Source organism: Artemia sp. Qi Xiang Cuo, chromosome 1, assembly GCF_049724085.1.
Source record: "Artemia sp. Qi Xiang Cuo chromosome 1, ASM4972408v1, whole genome shotgun sequence".
NCBI classification, from domain to species: domain Eukaryota; kingdom Metazoa; phylum Arthropoda; class Branchiopoda; order Anostraca; family Artemiidae; genus Artemia; species Artemia sp. Qi Xiang Cuo.
The window spans coordinates 5831601-5853064 of NC_142794.1; the positions used below are offsets into that span (position 1 = coordinate 5831601).

Sequence of the window (21464 nt, forward strand, 5' to 3'; positions counted from 1 at the left end):
CATTACTGAATTAAATGGAAGGTGCATGGGTTGTAGTATAGAATGACGTACAGTCTTATTTTTTATAATGTTGAACTCAAATAAACTCAAAAAGTAATCAGGTAAAATACGAACATTCTAGTTATACTTGTAATAACAGGTAGTGAATAATTTCTATCACCGGTAAAGCAAAAACATGTTTGAGATGACGTAAACAAAAAATATTTAACGTAAATAATCAAAATGCTTCCAAAATTAAAAGCTTCGTCCTCTTCAAAATTAACAGGATTTACAGTTCATTAAGTTCATAAGTTTATTAATCCACATTCACCAACAAATAAATAAATTAAACAACGCTTTCGCGCTGGAGAAAACCTATGAAGGTTTGCGATTGCGCGAAAGTCCACGTAACTACTTACCTATTAACTCAACTATTTACATAAACCTCAACTATTTAAATAAAACTATTATAAATAAACCAAAATTAGATAAATTTAAGCTATATATGTGAAAAAAATATAGATAAATAAATAAATAACTGAATTAAAAATAATAATTGATAAATAAAATATAAAAGAAAAATAATAATAAAATATCCATTCACCATCACCCATAATACTCAACTTCGTCTCCTCTTCCCCACCCTGCCCTTCCAACCTTACCTTAGCCTCTACCTACCCTTACCTTTCCAGCTCCTCTTCCTCTCTTACCCAACCTACCAGCCATAATAAAATTTAACAAATTCCCCCCAAAATAATCTTTTAAATTCTTTTTAAATTGAGGTACGTGCAGGAATACAATTATTAAAAATATCATTACTAAAGAATGTATTTACTAAATTTTTAACTTCCCAAAAATTGCATTTTTTTTTCTTTGATAAATTTGGTACTAAATAGTTACTGTTTAACCACCAGAGTATCAATTGTTAGGTTTTTTCTGTTACCAGTCTAAGCAAGGACTATAACACTGACTCTTGTGGGATATTGCATACTGTTAAGACCAGGATTGTACGCTGGATTTTTTTTTCTTCGAGAAGAGGGGGGGGGGGTTGTAGACCCAATAATAAAAAAAAATCCCAGGGAAACTAATAATAGAAAACAAATTTTTATTGGATAATTTGCATAAAAAGTGCACAAAAAGTCTGAGATGCTCGTTCATATGCATTTAAAGAGGAAAAAAGATAATTGATTGTATTGCATCAGGCATTATACTAATGGTGTTTTATACAGACACATTTTTCATTAGCATAAAATATGCCTAGAGAACAAACAATAAACAAGTTAATGGCCTTTTAAGCTTCCTTCTGATAAATACATGTAAAATGTTGAATACAAAATTAAATACAATCTTAAGTTACCTTAAATAGCATGTTCAGCAAGTTAAGGTGGCGTTGGATCTCCTGTAGAAAATCTTGGTTGTGGTGTTTTGAGGTTAGTATCTGACATCCCAATTTAGCCTCCATTCAGCATTGACCCACTCTTGATCAACATCTCTCTTGAAGGGGAGTCGTTTGGGGGTGGCAAGGGGTGGGGGCAGTTGCTCCCCCCAATACTGTGGAGAAAAAAATATTATACATCCCATGCCCTTTGACTATCCAGATATGGACCTCTCTTGCCCCCCCCCCCCGCCCAATAAAAATGCTGGAGATTCGCCCCTGTCTCTTGAAGGCTTCTAGGGCTTGAGACTGGATGGTGGGTTCGGAAAGGCTTTTCTAGAGCGGGATAGAACATAATGAGAAGAAGTGTTGGCGCTTTTGCCAGGTGCAATGGGAACTTGCAGCTTCCTGGTTTGCCCTTTCGCGGTAGTTGAGAGGGACGGGGGAAAACATGGCATATACAGGTCATTTAGGTATTATATAGGTCATTTCCCAGCAACTTGCGAGTTGCAGTTGCGTCTCCTCTTTTCCTATAGTATACCAAAGTAGGGAATTTGAGTTAGCTGAGGCAATCCTTATAGACTATGTCTTGTAGTTTTGGGATAAGCTTTTTTGTTCTTCTTTGAGCACCTTCCACTACCTTCACATCCATCTTCTAGCTGGGATAGGCTAGAGTCATACCAAATTCCAGCCGAGGGAGGATCGTGGCTTTATTAGGCTTTGTTATCACACATGGCTTCTTGGTGGTGAATATTTGTTTTGTGAGGCCAAGGGCACCGTTTGCTTTGCAATTTGTATGGGACTATGGAATAGGGAGGCGTCAAATCACAAAATCCCGAGGAGGACATGAGGGGGGCATCGGAATTTCAGAAATACTTAAAAACAAAAACCTAATCTGACGTCTTGAAAGAAGCTTGTTTTCTTACAACATAAATAGTTAATTGCTTCTTCATACAAAATGTGTGAAACTGTACCTAATAATGGGAGGGGGTACGGCTGTCTGAGTTCTTCCCTGATCTCTTTAGCCGTTAACCCTTATTCTAAAATTTAAACTAAGAAAAGTATAATTTTGTAGGAATCTTGATTTAGTAAGCTGGGCTATTGTTATTTAATAATAATGCATACAAGAAAATTTAAATCTGACTTAATACTTGAAAACTTAAAGATAAAATCTTAAACTGACATCTTCAAAAAAAGCTTGTTTTCTCGCAATAATGATAGTTAATAATAGTATAATAATAATAGTTATGATATAAATACATTCTAAGAGCACACTGGCTATACATGATAAATGAAAGGCATAAATGACATAACAGAAAACCCTTGACCAATAACTAAACAAAGTATGAAAAAACTAGGATTTTGTCAGCCAGTGGCTAACCATGAAGACGAAGAAACAAGCAAATATTTCGACAAGGACCTCCACCAAGTCGTCCTCAGTGCTAAAAAGAGATAAGAAAAAGAAACCAACGAAAATCAAACCTTTCGAAGTTTGCTTGACAACGACAGAACAAAAACTCAACAAAAACGCTATGTTGTTTATAGAACAACGCCTAATTGATCTCAACGCTTATGACGTGAGATTTATTTATTATTGGAACACAGTATCATCAATTAATGGAAATTTAGAAGGGGTACATTTTTCAAAATCTGGAGGGGGGGGGGTAATTTTATTGCATCTTCAATTGTTCCCATGATAATGCCAAAAAAGCCATATTCAATAGAAAAAATATCAAAAAGATTTGTTCAAAGTTCAAGGAGGAGGAGGGTATTGAGTTGAAATATGCACCCATTTCTTTCATTTACTCTGCTTTTGGAATCTCATTCTCTGTTTCCTACTGCTTTTCTGCAACATTTTTTCCTCTCTTGATACCCTTCTCTGTAATTTTCCATTTTCTTTCACTTTATTTTCTTTTACCCATGTGGTGAGACGGATTTTTTCTATGTTTCTGGTTCTAATGCCTTGAGAAAGGATTGCTAATGCATCTTTTTTCCTCTAGTTCGTCGATATGACACTGCTACCACCTGTGGACTTGTCTGGACAGCAAATTTTGTTGCTTATAGATGTCGGACATGTGGAATTTCTCCGTGTATGTCACTATGCTCAGACTGTTTTCAAAGAGGCGACCACAGCGGCCATGACTTCAATATGTTTCGCAGTCAAGCTGGTGGTGCTTGCGACTGTGGTGACTCTTCTGTAATGAAAGAATCAGGGTAATTTTGAATAATTTTAAATAATTCAAATAATACTTTACGGTTTTAAATTTTTGGCCTATATTGCAAGGTCAATGAAATACTGTATTAGCAAGTCCTTATATTACAAATAAATTGTCCAAGCGAATAAGAACGATTTGATTCAACTTTTAAAATCTGCGGATTGAGTATGGGTAGACTCAACCCTGATCTGTAAGGGGTATTGCAAAATTTCTTCTGCGAGAAGAGATATCCGATTTGGTCAACTAATTCTCCTCGACACAATTTCTTTGACCTGGACGTCAATCCTAGAGTCCTGAGGGTACACATCTAGAGCTCTGAAGTTGGTAGACCAAAGCCAATATCTAGTTGAAAACAGAAACTCAAAATTGGGAATCCACCTTAATTACTTTAAAATACTTTTTCGCATGCGGACCAATGCATTGCACAGGTGCATTGCACAGGTGCCGATATCCCAATTCAATGCCTTCTCCGGGAGTGCAATGATTGGTTGGGGGCAAATCGTCCGACCCATGTTTTCTCCCAGATTTCCCCAGGTACCCATTTAGAGCTGGTTTGACTCTGGCTGAGTTTACAGAGTCACACCATTGACCCCGTTCCAAACCAAATAACATGCAACACCAGAACTCGAACCCGGACTTGGACTCGAACTAACCAATAGAGAAGTAAAGACTGTTTTTTTGTTGCTGTTTAAAAAAAAAACAAAAAATATTTCGAATTAAAAAAAGAACTGGGAAGACTAGAGCACAAGAACTTAGGCACGTATTTCAGGACGATTTTTTTGTTGTTAAATATTTTTAGGACACAACTAAAAAACTATCACTATCTAATTTTCCAGTGTTTTCTACAAAAAATTCAATTTTTCTAAATCTTCTAATTTTCAGTGTATGTTCATATGATGATCCAATCTAGATTAGTTTTACTTTTGTTTGCAAATCGGCTGTAAAAATACTATGTGTGTGATTTGTCTATTCATTTGCTTTTGTAATATTTTGTTTTTCTAGTTTGTTTACATAAAACAAAACAAACAGAATATCAAAACAAAAAACACAATATCGTCCTCAAATTATAGAAATAAGTTTATCCTATATAAAAACTTTAAACAATTTGTGCGGCGAATTGTGACCTTTTATTTATGAATTTTGTTGGGTCAGAAAACAAAGTGCAATCACGTATAAACTACGAGTTTTTTCCCTATATTAAAAAAAATCGATAAAATGATATATGTGTTAAAATTTGATTCGCTTATGTTCAATACGATAGTTGTATATAGGTCAGACCATTAAAAAAGATGGTGTATCAGATAGATTTTTCTCTGGGGGGGGGGGGGATGGGTCAAATTTAAAAACGCTACTTTCTAGGTTACTAGATCACTGTTTGCTCAAGAAACTCCAGTTGCGATGTTTTTTTTTTTCTAAGTTTTTGTAGTTCTTTTTTATATTGTTCTTTTTTTCTTTGTTCCTTTTTGATCTTTTTCTACCTTTTTTGTGTCATTTAACGAATAGTTTTTCTTCTTCTTTTTGTTCTCTATTGAAAAACTACTTTCGGGCGTGAATTTAAAACATTCTGTGTCTGTTTGTATTGTAGTTTTCTGTTTTTATTTTGCCCGTCTATTTTCATTTATTTTCAAATAGAAACCAAGTGTGCTATAACTGATTATTCTTCTAGATTTTGTGAACGACATCGACCAAAGCCGCACATAAAGAAAAAAGTGCCTCCTCGGAGTCTTTTATGCATTGCTGAAATTGCAATGCCACGTTTATATTTGAGGCTGCTACAACATTTACGACAGCACAGGTAATGCATTGCTCTATTTTAAATATTGGCCTCCTCATTACTCACATTGTGATATCCCGTTTGTATGTCAGTGAATGTGCATTGTCAGTTTAATATACATATACTGATATTTAGTAATCAGAATGTTAAAATTATTTGATTTATTAAAGTTATAAAGTAAAAACATTTATATTTTTTTTAGTAAAGTGCAAATTTTGTTCTGGCCTTGGGAAGGCATAGGGGTTTTGCGCCCAACTTATGTTAATTTCTGCTCGTTTTGAGTTTGACTCAGTTATTTATTTTAATTGCTGTTCGTTTTGGGTTTCATTTATTTATCGATGCTTATTTGTGGTGGTTTTGAGCTTGGTAGATTATTTGATTTTATTTTTGCTCATTTTTTGTTTAATGGAGTTCTTTACTTATCTTTGAAAAAATTATTTTGTGGAAAAAGTTTTTTTAATTAATTTCTGTTCGTTTTATATTGACATAGTCTTTTCAGGGAAAAAGAAAATAACACTTTAAATCTTTTCGTTCTTTAAGACTTTATAGTTCGGCCTGCTATTTGTATACTGGAGAAATATTTTCAACAATTTTCAACAAAATAAACCATTTTAAAAATCTGGACACAAATAGTACTGTTTAACTCAGTTTCACACCTCCTCTAGTTGACTTGAAATGGAAAACTTGATACCATTCGCAAAAAAATCTGTTTACTTTCTTTGATAGCTTTGATACACTTACACTATTTGGATTTGGTTAAATTTTAAGAGCAGAAGTAGCCTCGAAAGTTTGAACATAATACCCCCAGTTGTTCTTGGCATACTGCTGAGAGACTTTATTGGGAATAAGCATTATCACAGTGCATTTTGATTTAATCTTAAGGCAATATTTAGTTTTTAAACATAATGGGCAAATGGATGGGTGGGAGTGGAAGGGGGATTAGTTTCCCTCCAATCACTTTCGACTATTAAAAAGGGCAACAGCCCTTTCTATTTTCAATCGAATGAGCCCATTTCAAAGTTCCCGCGACAACTCCTTCGATACGAAGTGTCCTGGTCTAAACATCAACAAAAAAAAATATTACTAATCACTTTCGACTATTAAAAAGGGCACTAGCCCTTTGAATTTCAAATCGAATGAGCCCTTTTCTGAAGTTTTTACGATAATGTATTCTATAAAAACCATATATGCCCCCAGGGCATAACTTAAAACCCTTGCCATGAGGGCTTTGGCGGAGTATCCTTCTCAAAAACATATTTTCTATCTGTAAATCGACTACGCTGAACAAAATGGCTATCTGAAAATTGTTATTGGATGTGTTTGGGGGAAAATGGGCGTGGGGAGGGGGCTAGATGCCCTCCAATCACTTTCGACTATTAAAAAGGGCACTAGCCCTTTGAATTTCCAATCGAATGAACTTTTTTTGAAGTTTCTACGACAAAGCCTTCTATAAAAACATTATATGCCCCCTGGGCATAACTTAAAACCCTTTTTCTGAGGCTTGCGGGGGTGTTTCCTCCTCAAAAACATAGTTTCTATTTAGAAATCAACCACGCTGAACAAAATGGCTATCTCAAAATTTTGATTGGATGTGTTTGGGAGACTGATGGACGTGGGGGGGGGGGCTAGTTGCCCTCCAATCACTTTCAACTATTAAAAAGGGCACTAGCCCTTTGAAATTCTAATCAAATGAGCTCCTTTTTAAGTTCCTATGACAATGCCTTCTATAAAAACCTTATACGTCTCATGTTATAACTAAAAACACTTGCCCTGACGTTCTTTGGAGAGTTCTCTACTCGAAAATGTATTTTCTGCCTGATAATTAACTCTACTGAAAAAATTAGTCCTCTCAAAGTTTCATTTGGAGGTGTTTGGGGGAATGATGGGTGTGGGACAGGGGTAGTTCCCCTCCTATAACTCGACTATTAAGAATGGAACTAGCCCTTTGAAGTTCCAACCAAATGAGCCCCTTTTGAAGTTTCTATGACAACGCCTTCTATAAAAACCTTATATACCCCAGGATATAACTTAAAACCCTTGCCCTGAGGCTCGTTGGGGAGTGTCCTCCTCAAAAACGTATTTTCTATCTGGAAATCAACTACGCTGAACAAAATGGTTATCTCAAAATTTTAATTGGATGTTTTTGGGGGTATGATGGGGGGGGGGGGGGGGCTACTTGCCCTCCTATCACTTTTGACTATTAAAAAGGGTACTAGCCCTTTGAGTTTCAAATCAAATGAGCCTGTTTTGAAGTTTCTACGACAACGCCTTCTATAAAAACCCTATATGCCCCCAGGGCATAACTTAAAACCCTTGCCCTGGGGGTTGTGGGGGAGCGCCCTTCTCAAAAACATATTTTCTATATTGAAATCAACTACGCTGAACAAAACGACTATCTCAAAATTTTGATTGGATGTGTTTGGGGGAATGATGGGCGCGGGGGGGGACTAGTTGCCCTCCAATCACTTTCGACTATTAAAAAGAGCACTAGCCACTGCAATTTCCAATTGAATGAGCACTTTTCGAAGTTTCTACGACAATTCCTTCGATACGAAGTGCCCTGGTATGGAGAAAAAAAAAAAAAAACACAAAACAATACATTGTGCCCACAACGTTCTTTACATAGGCAGCGCGAGCGCACTGCCTATGAAAAGGTGGGCGTGAGAGGGGGGCTAGTTACCATCCAATCACTTTCAACTATTAAAAGAGGCACTATCACTTTGAATTTCCAATCGAATGAGCCTTTTTTGAAGTTTCTATGACAACGCATTCCATAAAAACCTTATAAGCTCCCAGGCATAACTTAAAACCCTTGCCCCGACGGTTGGGGGGGAGTGTCTACCTCAAAAACATATTTTCCATCTGGAAAACAACTGCGCTGAAAAAAATAGGGATCTCAAAATTTTGATTGGATGTGTTTGGGGGAATGATGGGCGTGGGGGGCGCTAGTTGCCCTCCAATCACTTTCGACTATTAAAACGGGCCCTAGCCGTTTAAATTTCCAATCGAATGAGACTTTGTTGAAGTTTCTACGACAACGCCTTCTATAAAAACCTTATATACCCCCAGGGCATAACTTAAAACCCTTGCCCCGAGGGTTGTGGGGGAGTGTCCTCCTCAAAAACATATTTTCTATCTGGAAATCAACTACGCTGAACAAAATGGCTATCTCAAAATTTTGCTTGGATGTTTTTGGAGTAATGATGGGCGTGGGGGGGGGGGCTAGTTGCCCTCCAATCACTTTCGACTATTGAAACGGCACTAGCCGTGTGAATTTCCAATCGAATTAGCCTTTTTTGAAGTTTCTACGACAACGCCTTCTATAAAAACCTTATATGCCCCCATGGCATAACTTAAAACCCTTGCCCCGTGGGTTGGGGGGAGTGTCCTCCTCAGAAAGATATTTTCTATCTGGAAATCAACTATGCTGAACAAATTGGCTATCTCAAAATTTTGATTAGATATGTTTTGGGGAATGATCGGCGGGGGGGGGGCTAGTTGCCCTCCAATCACTTTCGACTATTAAAAAGGGCACTAGCCCTTTGAATTTCAAATCGAATGATCATTTTTTGAAGTTTCTACGACAACGCCTTCTATAAAAAACCTTATATGCCCCCAGGGCATAACTTAAAACCCTTGCCCCGAGGGTTGTGGGGGAGTGTCCTCCTCAAAAAGATATTTTCTATATGGAAATCAACTACGCTGAAAATAATGGCTATCTCAAAATCTCGATTGGATGTGTTCAGGGGAATGATGGGCGTGGGAGGGGGGTCAGTTGCCCTCCAATCACTTTCGACTATTAAAAAGGGCACTAACCACTCCAATTTGCAATCAAATGATCTCTTTTCGAACTTTATATGACAACTCCTTCGATACTAAGTGCCAAGGTATGAAAAGAAAGCACATTGTGCCCACATCGTTCTTTACTTAGGCAGCGCTAGCGCGCTGCCTATGATTTATAGAGGTTTTCATAACCTCTTTAAAACAGGGGTTTTCACAAATAAATAAAAACTTACAAATACTCGTTTGGTAGGATGATGAGCTAAAAAAAAAAGTATAACATATTACTCTGACTTGTAAATTGGTTTTAAAAATGCAGATAAAAAATATGTTTAAGACAGCACAGGTGATGCGGTGTCCCATTTCAGTATTATTCCTCTCATTACACACATTGTAATACAAGGTCGAAACAACATTTTGACCTTGTTTTAAGGAGATCACCTCGCTCGTTTTAGCAATGGGTCCTATCCTTGGAATGCAATTATTTGAAAATATGACGAAAATTGGTATTATTTTTACCTGCAAATTGTATGGAGCTTATAGGTAATTATGCTTAGAAACGTTGGTATTTTTAGGGGGTGGGGTTAGCTATTCGGGGATAATAGTTTCTGCATTTTGGGCCCACAATTTTATTTCGATATATCATTCAGTTTTTCAACTTTTGCAGATTTTTTTCAGCAACTCTATTGAATTCATAATCCATATCCCGACAAAAAGAGAAGATATCGAAACTACCAAAAATCTACGAAAAACACTTAATCTTTGAAACTGTTAATTTGTGGTTATTCTTGGTTTTTATAATATACAACGATACCTGAAGCTAATCTGCCAAGTGAATCTTTCTCACTAAATGACGTGAAAAAGAATACATAGAAATGAAATAGAATTGAAACAATTTCTTTTAAATTCCAGTAAAAGTTTCGAAGTCACCCCCTCCTCCCTTCCCCTTTTTCGTCGTTTGAAACCCCAGCATAGCTCTTTACTGGAACATATTGGATAAAGCCTTGGGTTTTTTCTTTATTAGAATAGTAAAGAACGAACCATGGGGAATCAGGGTTTGGAGGCACTTGAAAATGACATCATAGCCCAGAAAAGCAACTTTCCAGTAGATATTATGTTATCATAAGATACGTTTGTTGCATTGTTTTGTATATGGAGACGCAGTCGTTGTCAAAAATAATGTTTTACTATTATCTTCTATTGCTCACAAAAGACCAGAGATATAGTAATTTCCTAGCATATGCGCCCTTTAACTCTTTCTATGATACTTCAGTACCCAACTAATGGTACGTAAAAAAAGGGAGGAGGAAAATAAAAAAAGGGGGAAAGGGAGACATCAGTGCTTCCCTTGGGAAAAAGTGATTCTCCTTTCTGCCCAAGGTAGCAGATTGTAATATAGTCCCCTCCTCAACAACTCAATTATAAACACTGATGTTTTAAGCATCTGTTTCAACGTGGATTTGGACATAGCAGCCGTGCTTTCACTGCAGGCAGGTCATTTGAGGTGCACTTTTCCCTAGTCCAATTTGAGGTGTACTTTTTAATTTACATATTTTTACAACTAAATTGGGAGCCGATTACGTCATTTCCGTTTTGAAGTGACATAGAATGCATTGATTTTTGATTCCGTTGAATACGAACGAGAGAGAATCCAGACAAAATCAGTTCAAAAAAATCCTAAATTAATTGCTTTAAAATTTACCAGAATTCTTTGTAAGCAGCTTATCCCTTATATAAATACCAGCCCAATTAGTGTTTTAAAAGTGGCAATTTTCCTCTTAAAAATGGAAAATTGAAGGGTTTAGATTTCAAACCTAAAAACGGAAATGGGGGGACAAATTTTAAAAGCCGTCACTTTAGAACACACCTCAGATTCTAAGCACTTCATCGCCTGAATTGCTTCGTTAATATGAGTTGTAGCTGTTTTTCTTCATTGACTGTTTTTTAATTTTTCAATATATCTAAATTTTATGACCTGAAGACCATTGATAAATTTAAAGCCGTGCTTCACCAGCAGGATTTCCAGAATCTAAGATTCCAGACTATTGTTTCACGTCTTGGATAAACTGCATCTGGAATATGAAGCCTATCCAGTAGTACATTATCCTTATCCTTCATTCTAACAGATTTGTTCATACACTTTTACCGTTAAAATTAATCAAAATACTAGTAATAGTGAATAATATAATAATAGTAAATAATAGTAATAATATAGTAATAGTAAATAATATTCTTGAATTAGCTTCAAATGATGATCCTTCTTCACTAGCCGGTCTTTTTTTAAATGCGTTTTTGAATTTTTGTTTGCTAAGTGCTAGAGTTCGCTCTTTACTAAGTTGACTAAGAGAGACAGCTATGATGGCTATTGTTTGTGGTCTTTTAGGCGATAATTATTTTTGCAATTATGTTAATATTATTAAGCCGTGACTTTGGGTTTTTTCTTTATTTTTCCTGAATAACTGTTTGGGGATTGCGGTAAAAAGAAGTTCATTCGCTCAACTCAAAGCATGGTTAAGGACACGGCGTCCTCAATTCGTCCAAATTTTGTTTCGCCATCCCGAATTTAGTGGATTACCCTATGGAGCCTGAAAGTCTTCGGGTTGAAAAAGTACGGGTTGATGAAGAAAAATGTCCTAAGCTAAAACACATTTGTATTATTTTTCGAGCTTCTAGCCGCTTCAAAGCTGGAAAACCTGATCGTTAAAATTCCCCTTTTCTATCCGGCTCCTATAGGTCTACATTCTAAGCTTTTGGAATGCATTGTTTAGTCGCAAATGCTCTAACACTTCCAAAACCTACCGAAAAACGCCGAGTTTTTACTGATTGTTCAAAAACAGAAGTGGAAACTCTGAAGCTATCCCTGATTTTTTTTTTCTTTCTTTTATGTTGTACAAGCTGATGTTTTTCACTGTTCAGACACATTCGTGTAAGCAATATGTTTGCTCAATATTCTTTTTTTATGTGTCTTTCCCCCTTATGTTTATAATTAATTCTGATCTAATGCAGTTGTTGTCATTGTCCATAATTTTCCTGGGAATGGATTGGGGGGGGGGGTGCTTGTAGGATGGTCCACCATCGTAGAAGCTAAGCAATAAAACTCAATAATTTTATATGGATTCAAAAGTGAAGTAAAGTCTATGGGAAAACTTAACCTTTTTAGTTCTGACACAAGCTAAAATTCCAATTCGAACTCTTTTTTTTAAATATTCTGACTCTATTCTATTTCTATTTGAAATTTCTGTTTCTAAAACTGGCAAAAGTTCTTTATTCAAAATTTATTTCTATTTCTGAATACTATGTTTTAATTTCTATTTTATTCCTATTCTATTTCTATTTTAAATTTCTCTTCTATTTCTAAAACTGTCAATAGTTCTTCATTTAAATATGTAGATAGTCGTTTTTATGGGCTATGAAATGCTGCTCTATTAGGGTTGCCCATTTTTTTTTTTTTGGGGGGGGGGGCGGAGATTATTCTTCTAGATTTCGGAATATACCTTTTCGGATATTTTTATTCAAGAAATCCAAAAAAAATCGTGAGTCGGCAAGCCCATGCATTACACGGCTAAGGCTAGCTGAAAAAAAAACGGCCGTTAATTTAGGCCTTTCTTAGGGCCTTCTCTTGTCTATACATATTGTATGTTTTTACAGTGACTTGGCAAATGGAGACGACCCTTTGGTGCCTGTAGCCCAAGCTGACCTGATAGCTTCACTACTGCATGAATACAGCAGTCTTGGAGCTGCTATGCGTCAGGTTATGACATCTACTATATGCAATCCCCAGGTAGACATTTTTTATTACTATCACACTTGTTTTCTATTTCACTGATTTACTTTTTTAGTTTTATTTTATTAATTATCGGGCTATTAACTAAAGAAACGTGGGCTACATCCTCTTGTATATGAAGGTGCAATTTTTGTCAAAAAATTATATATGTATTTTGTTAATGCAAATAATCCTAGTTTACATATTTTACATATTTTACCTTTATCTTCACTTCTTTCCTTCTTTTTCCAGTTTTTTTTTATCACATTTTTAAATATTTGTGCCGATGCTCTAAGTCTTGAAAACCGTTTGTAAATAAACACTCAAGTGCCATCTGATTAAACCTTGCTCAATCTAAATTATCAGTATTTGTCTATTCATATTTTCTGGTAGATGGCATTGATGGCGTCTAACTACGAATATAGATTATTTTGAAATGGAAAAGGGAATCGAATTCATGTTTATTTTTCAGAATTTTGTTTAAAAAAATGGTACCAGTGAAAGAAGTGAAGATAAAGGTTCTCCCTCTGTAAAATATGTTAACTAGGATTATTCTAGGAAGTAAGAGTTTCCTTGACGTGTTTCCTTTTTTAGAGGACCAACCCTACATTTATCCCGAATAATCTATCAAAGACTGCTTTGATAATAAAATAGATTACTTTTATAGCGAAGTATATTACTTTGATGGTAAATTTTTTGAATTGTCTAGTTAAAATATTATTTTCACTAAAAAAGAAAAAAACAAACATAAGACAACAAAATAAAGGTTCAAAAAGGCCATAAGGACGAAAAAAGTAGTTCCATGTGGTATTTTAAGTTTCAAAAACATGTGTCTGCATAAGTATTTGCTGTTATTCCAAGCAGGTTTTTTTGGGAATTATCTAGAGCTATTACGGAGTTAATTTGGAAACATAACAAGTCTACAGAATGCCTTTGGTAGAATTTTTTTTATAATAAAATAGAAGGAGAACTAATGTAAATACAAATATTTTAAGAATGTCGTCATTTCCATCTCGGCGATCAATACTAAAATAGTTCCTAATTGTTACTATTAATAAGTAAATTGTACTATAAGCGGTTGCCCTGAATTTTACATTTTGTTGAATTAGCAAACAAAGTTTTTCCATGAAAGGTATATAGTAAATTTGAAACTTAAAATTAGCAGATTTGGTTAATACGCAATCAATAACTTACTTTCTAGTCCAAGGATTTTTTATTAAAGGCGCTATAAAAAAAAACGACACGAGGAAATTGGTTAAACCGGCTAGTTCTGCAAGGATCTGGCACTAATTTGTTCACCTTTCTGGTGTTAACTACTGAGTTGACAGGGATGTAGAGACAAATTATTGTAGACTTTTTTTCTGTCTTATTTTTTTTCTTGAATTTTTAAATACTTGCAAATTTGGCAAATTTCATTTAATTATTATTTTTTTTTCATGACTTAAAGTATAGTTTTAATATAAAATGCTCATTACCAAGGATGTCAATTGCCAATTATCCTCCTAGATTAATTTTTTTATTTTCATTAAAAAATAAATATAAAAAGCCTACTCCCTCCCTCAATTCTTAAAAAATCTTTTTTTGTATTTTTATTAAAAGAAATAAAAAAAAATTCACGCCCCATCCCTACCTTTTTGTGAATTGGCCCTACAGTTTACCACCAATTTTTATTATTGTTCTCAAAGTTTTGTAAGTTTTTGTGACACAGCTAGTGCTCGTACTGAGCAAAGAAGATATGTTAAGGACCTCGTAGTGGAGAAGTAGTTTTTCAGTGATTGACTATGTCAGTTTGAAACTAATTTACATTTTTCTCCTTGACATATTTGACATTTTATCTTAGAAATTTTGACTCTATGTTACTTGACTGTAGTTTGGTTCTATTTAGGCCAAAATTGTTGCTTTGTGTAGGCCAAAATACAATAGTCTACATAAAGCTTACTTTATTTGGGCCAAAATACAATGTTTGACTATATTTTGGTCCTGTTTAGGCCAAAATTGTTGCTTTATGGCAGAAGATAGCAAAAATCAAAACTTCGCTTTGGCTAAAAAATTTTTTTACTTATAATCGGGTATACTCGGACATTATATTTACGTTCGAATGACCCATTTTCTGATATTCTGTGGTCAAAGGTTAGATAAAGTAACCTTTGGAAAAAAGAAGACGTATCTGTCATTATATTTCTCACAAAAAAGTGGAATATTTGGTCGTTTTGAAGATATGGGTTTTAAACCCCCCTCATCAGGGTTTCCGGATATACCTAAGCTAATAGGGTTACCAAGCTGATCAAGAAAATACCGTTTGGGGATATTTTTCCTTTTTGTTACGAAAAAAAAAATGATAATCCCCGTTAATTTTCTTTCGAACAAAATGGTTTCATTTGCAGTCAGCGACAAAATTCGATTGTAAACGATTGTAATAAGAAATAACATAATGGAATTATGTTAATTAAATGGAATTAAGTTTATGTTTTAAATTAAATTAAATTAATTTTTTATTTTTAAATTAAAAAAATTTAATTTAAACTAAATTAAATTTATGTTAATTAACATAATTAAATGGAATTAACATAAAACCGAGACTCATTTGGTTTATTTACTGATGTCAAAGTTCTGTTTTTAGTTTTATTTTCTATCGACAATGGTTAATTTTTACCAGGAGTGGTTTGATTAAAAGAATAACCGGTACGATACATGCAGGGTTGCCACCCGGTGAAAAATAAATCACTAGATTTTAATGATTCTTTTCAATAATCTTGTGATTTATTTGCTGATTTAGTGATTTTTTTGTTTAGGCAATATAAAAAATCACTAGAAATAGTGATCATTCAGCAGGGGTAGCAACCCTGGATACATGTCTAGTGAAGTTTTCAGAAACAGGTTTACAGTGATGTACTAAGTTAATTTTTACAATGATGACGTAATCCTGACACTATTTATTCACTCATAAGAATTCTGTTGTAAAATAATAAATAAATAAATAATACAAATAAATAATTGCCTATTTTTAGGACCCTAATAAACAGGGAAAAAGCCATCTTGCGTAAAAAGCTGTTTACCAAGTGTTGGCACTGACTAATAATCTTTTATACATTAAAAGGAAAAGATGAGATTCATAACATAATGAAATAAACATACAACACACTAAACTAATCCCCCAAAGGCTCCTTGGCCTGTAAAGTAGGGGGAAGACATACGAGCCACTTAGAGAAAAAATAGTCACTTACAGAAAGAAAATACAAGAGTTAAAATTAAACAGATTAGATAAATTAGACATATTAAATAGACTAAATAAAGTCCAATGGATCTTGCACAAAAAAAGAGAAAAGAAAAAAGGAAACAGTTAAATTCTATGAAATCAACTAATTTTTAACAATTTTTTCTTTGAGCAAGCAAAAAGAATTTTTAAATCTTTAAAGATTTGAAAGGATTGTAATTTTAACTGCATTAAAACAAAAAAAATTAATTCACAGTAAATATGATATTTTTTAACAATTCAAAAAAAAAAATGAAAAATTTGAATGTATTAACTAATAAAAAAAAAAAATAACTTCTAAAAGCTCAAAAGATTTTTAGAAATTTTTTTGGGGCAAGCTAAATGAGCCTTAAAGTCTTTAAAAAGCTAAAAGGATGCCTTTACCAGTTTTGAATTTCAACTGGATTTTAAAAATTATGCTCCACATAAGATATGATCTAATTTTTGACAATTTGATAAAAAATTATTGATCAAAAATTTTTTTTAAACAGTTTTTGTTGTTAGATGTAATAAATTTGTCCATTGCATTCAATGTCCGTCGTTCAAGGTTTTACTCTAATTTAAAAACTGATCTTTTATCATTATTTTTTTTTAGATTTACGAAGAATTAACTGAAATTCCTTTAGAGGATGACTCCGATGAACGGTTAACGTTCATCAAACAGACTGATCAACTGTATAAAAAAATGTTGAAAAATTTGCCTGGACCTTCAGCTCCAGAAGAATATCGTGATTTTCCAGCCTTAAGTGATAAGATTTACCACAGAACTTTCCTCGAAGAATTTGTGTTTTGGACTGCAAAATATGAGTTTCCACAGAAAATTGTGTGTTGGCTTCTTAATATGCTTCCTGATCCAAAGTACAAGGTAAAGCTTACACTTTTAATAGCTTTAGTTTATAGTTTTTGTGTTTTGGACTGCAAATTATGAATTCCCACTGACAGTTGCTTGTTGGCTTGTTAATATGTTACATATCTAATATGTTGGCTGTTAATATGTGACATATCTAATATGCTGGCTGTTAATATGTTGCATATCTAATATTTTGGTTGTTAGTATGTTACATATTTAATAAGTTGGTTGTTAATATGTTACATATCTAATATGTTGGCTTGTTAATATGTTACATATCTAATATGGTGGCTGTTAATATGTTACCTATCTAACATGTTGGCTGTTAATATGTTGATATGTTATATATCTAGGCGGTCTTGATGGCTTAAGGCCACAGCTTTTGATGGGCTTAGTTATAATGTTATTGTTGTCATAGTTATAACGCCACAGTTATAATGTCATAGTGTAATGCCATAATTATATCGTGGTTCTAATGTCATAGTTATAATGACCATTTGTTGTCATGTTGAGGAGCAATGTCTAATTAATTGTAATTGTCTTCAGGTAATTATCTTTTGAAAAAGGAATAGCCAATAAGTATCAAGCTGAAATTCTCCCAAAATGTTGATTTTTTTTTCTGATATTCTCAGAAATCTCTTATGTTTCACGTATATTTCGCCTAGTTTCGTGTCTTGTTTACTTTGGCCCTTTCTGCCCAAATCTCTCCCCTCCCCCACCTTCAGAGTAAATTCTTTTTCGTCTTCGAAAAAAATTATCACTTTTCAATTACGGTTGCTTAGCTATTGAAAAACGCTTCAAATAAACAATTCAGATATACAGTTGCGGTTCAATTCTGTTTAGTTCCAGAACTTGAGATTTGGTTGCTACTAATAACTGTAGTAACATTAATACTTTATACTAATTATAAGTAATACTAATAATAAGTAATTGTAATCTTCGAAGGAACCTACCCAATAGGTGAAAATAAATTCAGTTTTAAAATTAGTTTTCACATCAAACTTTCTGTCAAAAGAGACTCTGAATTTCGAGACCTTTTAAATTCAAGATGAAGTTCGCTTATTGATATGACAATACATATACAGCAGCAAAAAAAGGACATGCAAAACATGGAGCCCCAAGTGGGCTCCATGGCCAGAAGACAGGGAAATGGGGGAAAATATATCAAGCAATAAAAAAGAAAATAAGGGATTCCACAGACCGACAAAAAGAAACAAAATCAAAGAAAAAAGGTGATATCACTCTTATAACCAACGTGAAAATATAGATAGATAGCATATCTGAATAAACAACTCATACCGAAATAATTCCTTTGACCACGCCGCCTTGAAAAACGGATAAAATCTTTGACTTTTCCGCTGTATAACTTTGGAAAAACGTGCTTTGGTTTAATTACCAAAAAAAAAGATTCACTCAATTTTTTAGACATGATAGTATTAAAAGTTTCTATACTTGCATTTTAGTTATTTTAACCTAGGGTATGCGTAAAATATCATAGGCAGCGCGCTAGCGCTGCCTAAGTAAAGAACGATGTGGGCAAAATGTGTTTTTTTTTCAATACCCGGGCAATTCTTATCGATAAAGTTGTCGTAAAAACTTTGATAAGGGCTCGCTTGATTGGAAATGCGTAACAATAATGCCCTTTTTACTACTCAAAAGTCATGGAAGGGCAACTAGCCCCCCCCCCAAGTCCCGCCGTCGCCCCCGCATAACCCATAAAAATGTTTATATAGCCATTTTATCCAGCGTAATTGATTCCATATAGAAAATATGTTTTTTAGGAGGACAATCCCCTACAACACCCGGGTTGGGGGTTGTTAGTAATGCGTAGTGGTTCTTCTAGGTTTTTTAACTCTAGCGTTGCTGAAGACACTTCCATAAACATTTATTTTATTAGAAATTCATAGGGATATTGCCTTTACCATAATCGAAAGTGAGTTGCTGGCACCTAGCTCCCCCCACGCCCAGCATTTCCCGAAACACATCCAAACAAAATTTTGAGATAGCCATTTTGTTCAGCGTAGTTGATTTCCAGGTAGAAAATATGTTTTTGAGGAGGACACTCCCTCACAGCCCTCAGGGCAAGGGTTTTAAGATATGCCCTGGGGGCCTATAAGGTTTTTAAAGAAGGTGTTGTCTTAGAAACTTCAAAAAAAGCTCATTCGATTGGAAATTCAAAGGGCTAGTGCCCTTTTTCATAGTCGAAAGTGATTGGAGGGCAACTAGACCCCCCCCCCACGCCCATCAATCCCCCAAACACATCCAATAAAAAATTTTTGCCATTTGTGCCAATAAGAATTTTGAGCCATTTTGTTCAGCGTAGTTGATTTCCAGATAGAAAATATATTTTTGAGGAGGACACTCCCCCACAACCCTTAGGGCAAGGATTATAAGTTATGCCTTGGGGGCATATAAGGTTTTTTATTGAAATCTTTGTCGTGGAACCTGGAAAAAGGTCTCATTCGATTTGAAATTCAAAGGGCTAGTACCCTTTTTAATAGTCGAAAGTGATTTGAGGGTAACTATCCCCCTCTCACGCCCAACCATTCCCCCAAACACATCCAATCAAAATTTTGAGATAGCCATTTTGTTCAGCGTAGTTGAAAGTTTCCAGATAGAAATATATTTTTGAAGATGACAACCCTTCCCCCACAACCCTCAGGGCAAGGATTATAAGTTATGCCCTGGGGGCATATAAAGTTTTTATTTAAATCTTCGTCGTAGAAACTTGAAAAGGGCTCATTCGATTTGAAATTGAAATGGCTAGTGCTTTTTTTATAGTTGGATGTGATTGGAGGTCAACTAAACCCCCTTTCAGGCCCAACTTTTCCCCAAACACATCCAATCAAAATTTTTAGATAACCATTTTATTCAGCGTAGTTGATTTCCAGATTTGAAAATAGGTCTTTAAAGATGACACTCCCCCACAACCCCCAGGGCAAGGGCCTCAGTTATGTCCTGTGGACATATGAGGTTTTGTAGAGGTGTATGCCATAGAAACTTCAAAGGGGACTCATTATTGGAAATTCAAAGGCTAGTGCCCTTTTAATAGTCGAAAGTGATTGGAGGGCAACTAGCCCCCCCCTACGCCCATCATTCCCCTAAACACATCCAATCAAAACTTTGAGATAGCCATTTTGTTCAGCGTAGTTTATTTCCAGATAGAAAATATGTTTTTGAGGAGGACACGTCCCTACAACCCTCAGGGCAAGGGTTTTAAGTTATGCCCTGGGGGCATATAAGGTTTTTATAGAAGGCGTTGTTTGTAGAAACTTCAAAACCGGCTCATTCGATTTTCGTACACCCTATTGTTTGAAATACGGTCAGTCAGTCGGGTGCCCAGAACAACCCGTAGGCAATTTCTTTGGAAGACATCTAGTAAATCTTCCTCCGTTTTTCGGAGTTCTCATGCTTCAGAACCATATTTGACCACAGTCATCACGGTAGCTTCCAATACCAATTGGGGAAAAAAGAAAAAAACTACAAACTTAGCTTAAACAAACACATAAAAAAAGGATGAGAAAACCTGCAAAAACCTAAACGCTAACAAAAAGAAAAAAGAACCGAAAGAACCTCACATAAATTATTTACAACATGGCATTTTAATTCATATAACTATTTTCTGATAATAGGAATCTAGTACAATGAAACAGTTTATTTATTCAGATTAATTAAAAAAACTTTTTCCACAAAATAAGTTTTTCAAAGAAAAGTAAAGAACTCCATTAAACAAAAAATGAGCAAAAATAAAATCAAATAATCGTGACTTTTAATCGTTAAGCGCGTTTAGTGCCAAAATCCAAAATGGGTATTTAGATATGCAAAATTCCGTTTTAGATGAAAAGTTATTCTAAAACGAAAATTATTCTTTGTATGTCGTTTCTTGAATGCTGTCAATTACTTGCCATATAATTCTAATTTCCTATTTATCTATTTTAAAGGAGGAGCTAACACGAGCATTCGTTTTGCACTATGGGCGAATATCGAGGATGTTAAATAAAACAGCCGATTCCGACACCCTTTCAAATCGAGTTGTTCATGTTAGTGTTCAACTATTTTCTAACGAGGAACTAGCTTATAAGATGGTTGATTCGATGCATTTGCTTCAAGTGATGGCTGTTTCGTTGAGGGATATGGCGGTGCAAGTTCTTACGCCTTCTACCTTACACCGTAAGTCCTTTTCTTGTTTACTAGCCCTTATATGTACAAATTTAGGTCATAAACCATGCGGGTGGGAGAGGTCAGAGGATTTCCCCTTCCCCCAGGAGGTGGGCTGAAAGCGTAAAAATATCGCAATTTTTGTCACAACTTTTCCATTTTCTGGGAGGGTGAGATTGTCCTTCAGACCAATGTTAGGGCTAATTTCATTGGTATTTCTTATATGTCATATATCTGTTTTACGGACTGGTTTAGGATTGTCAAGTTTTGTCATTGTCATTCTTAGTATTGTCATTTTTTAGGTTTGTCAAGGGCT

At 34.8% G+C, this 21464-nt stretch overlaps 2 protein-coding genes across 2 annotated transcripts in view; one reads left to right on the plus strand and one right to left on the minus strand.

Annotated features, from left to right (window-relative positions):
* Positions 1 to 21464, minus strand: part of LOC148955948 (E3 ubiquitin-protein ligase UBR3-like) — a 263283-nt gene that overhangs the window by 144808 nt on the left and 97011 nt on the right. The window lies entirely within an intron of this gene.
* Positions 1 to 21464, plus strand: part of LOC148955952 (E3 ubiquitin-protein ligase Ubr3-like) — a 107397-nt gene that overhangs the window by 11198 nt on the left and 74735 nt on the right. The window contains exons 3-7 of the mRNA XM_089085907.1: positions 3355 to 3568; positions 5237 to 5365; positions 12773 to 12905; positions 16736 to 17005; positions 20932 to 21160. Coding sequence (XP_088942033.1) covers positions 3355 to 3568; positions 5237 to 5365; positions 12773 to 12905; positions 16736 to 17005; positions 20932 to 21160 — 975 coding nt within the window. The remainder of the gene's footprint in view (positions 1 to 3354; positions 3569 to 5236; positions 5366 to 12772; positions 12906 to 16735; positions 17006 to 20931; positions 21161 to 21464) is intronic.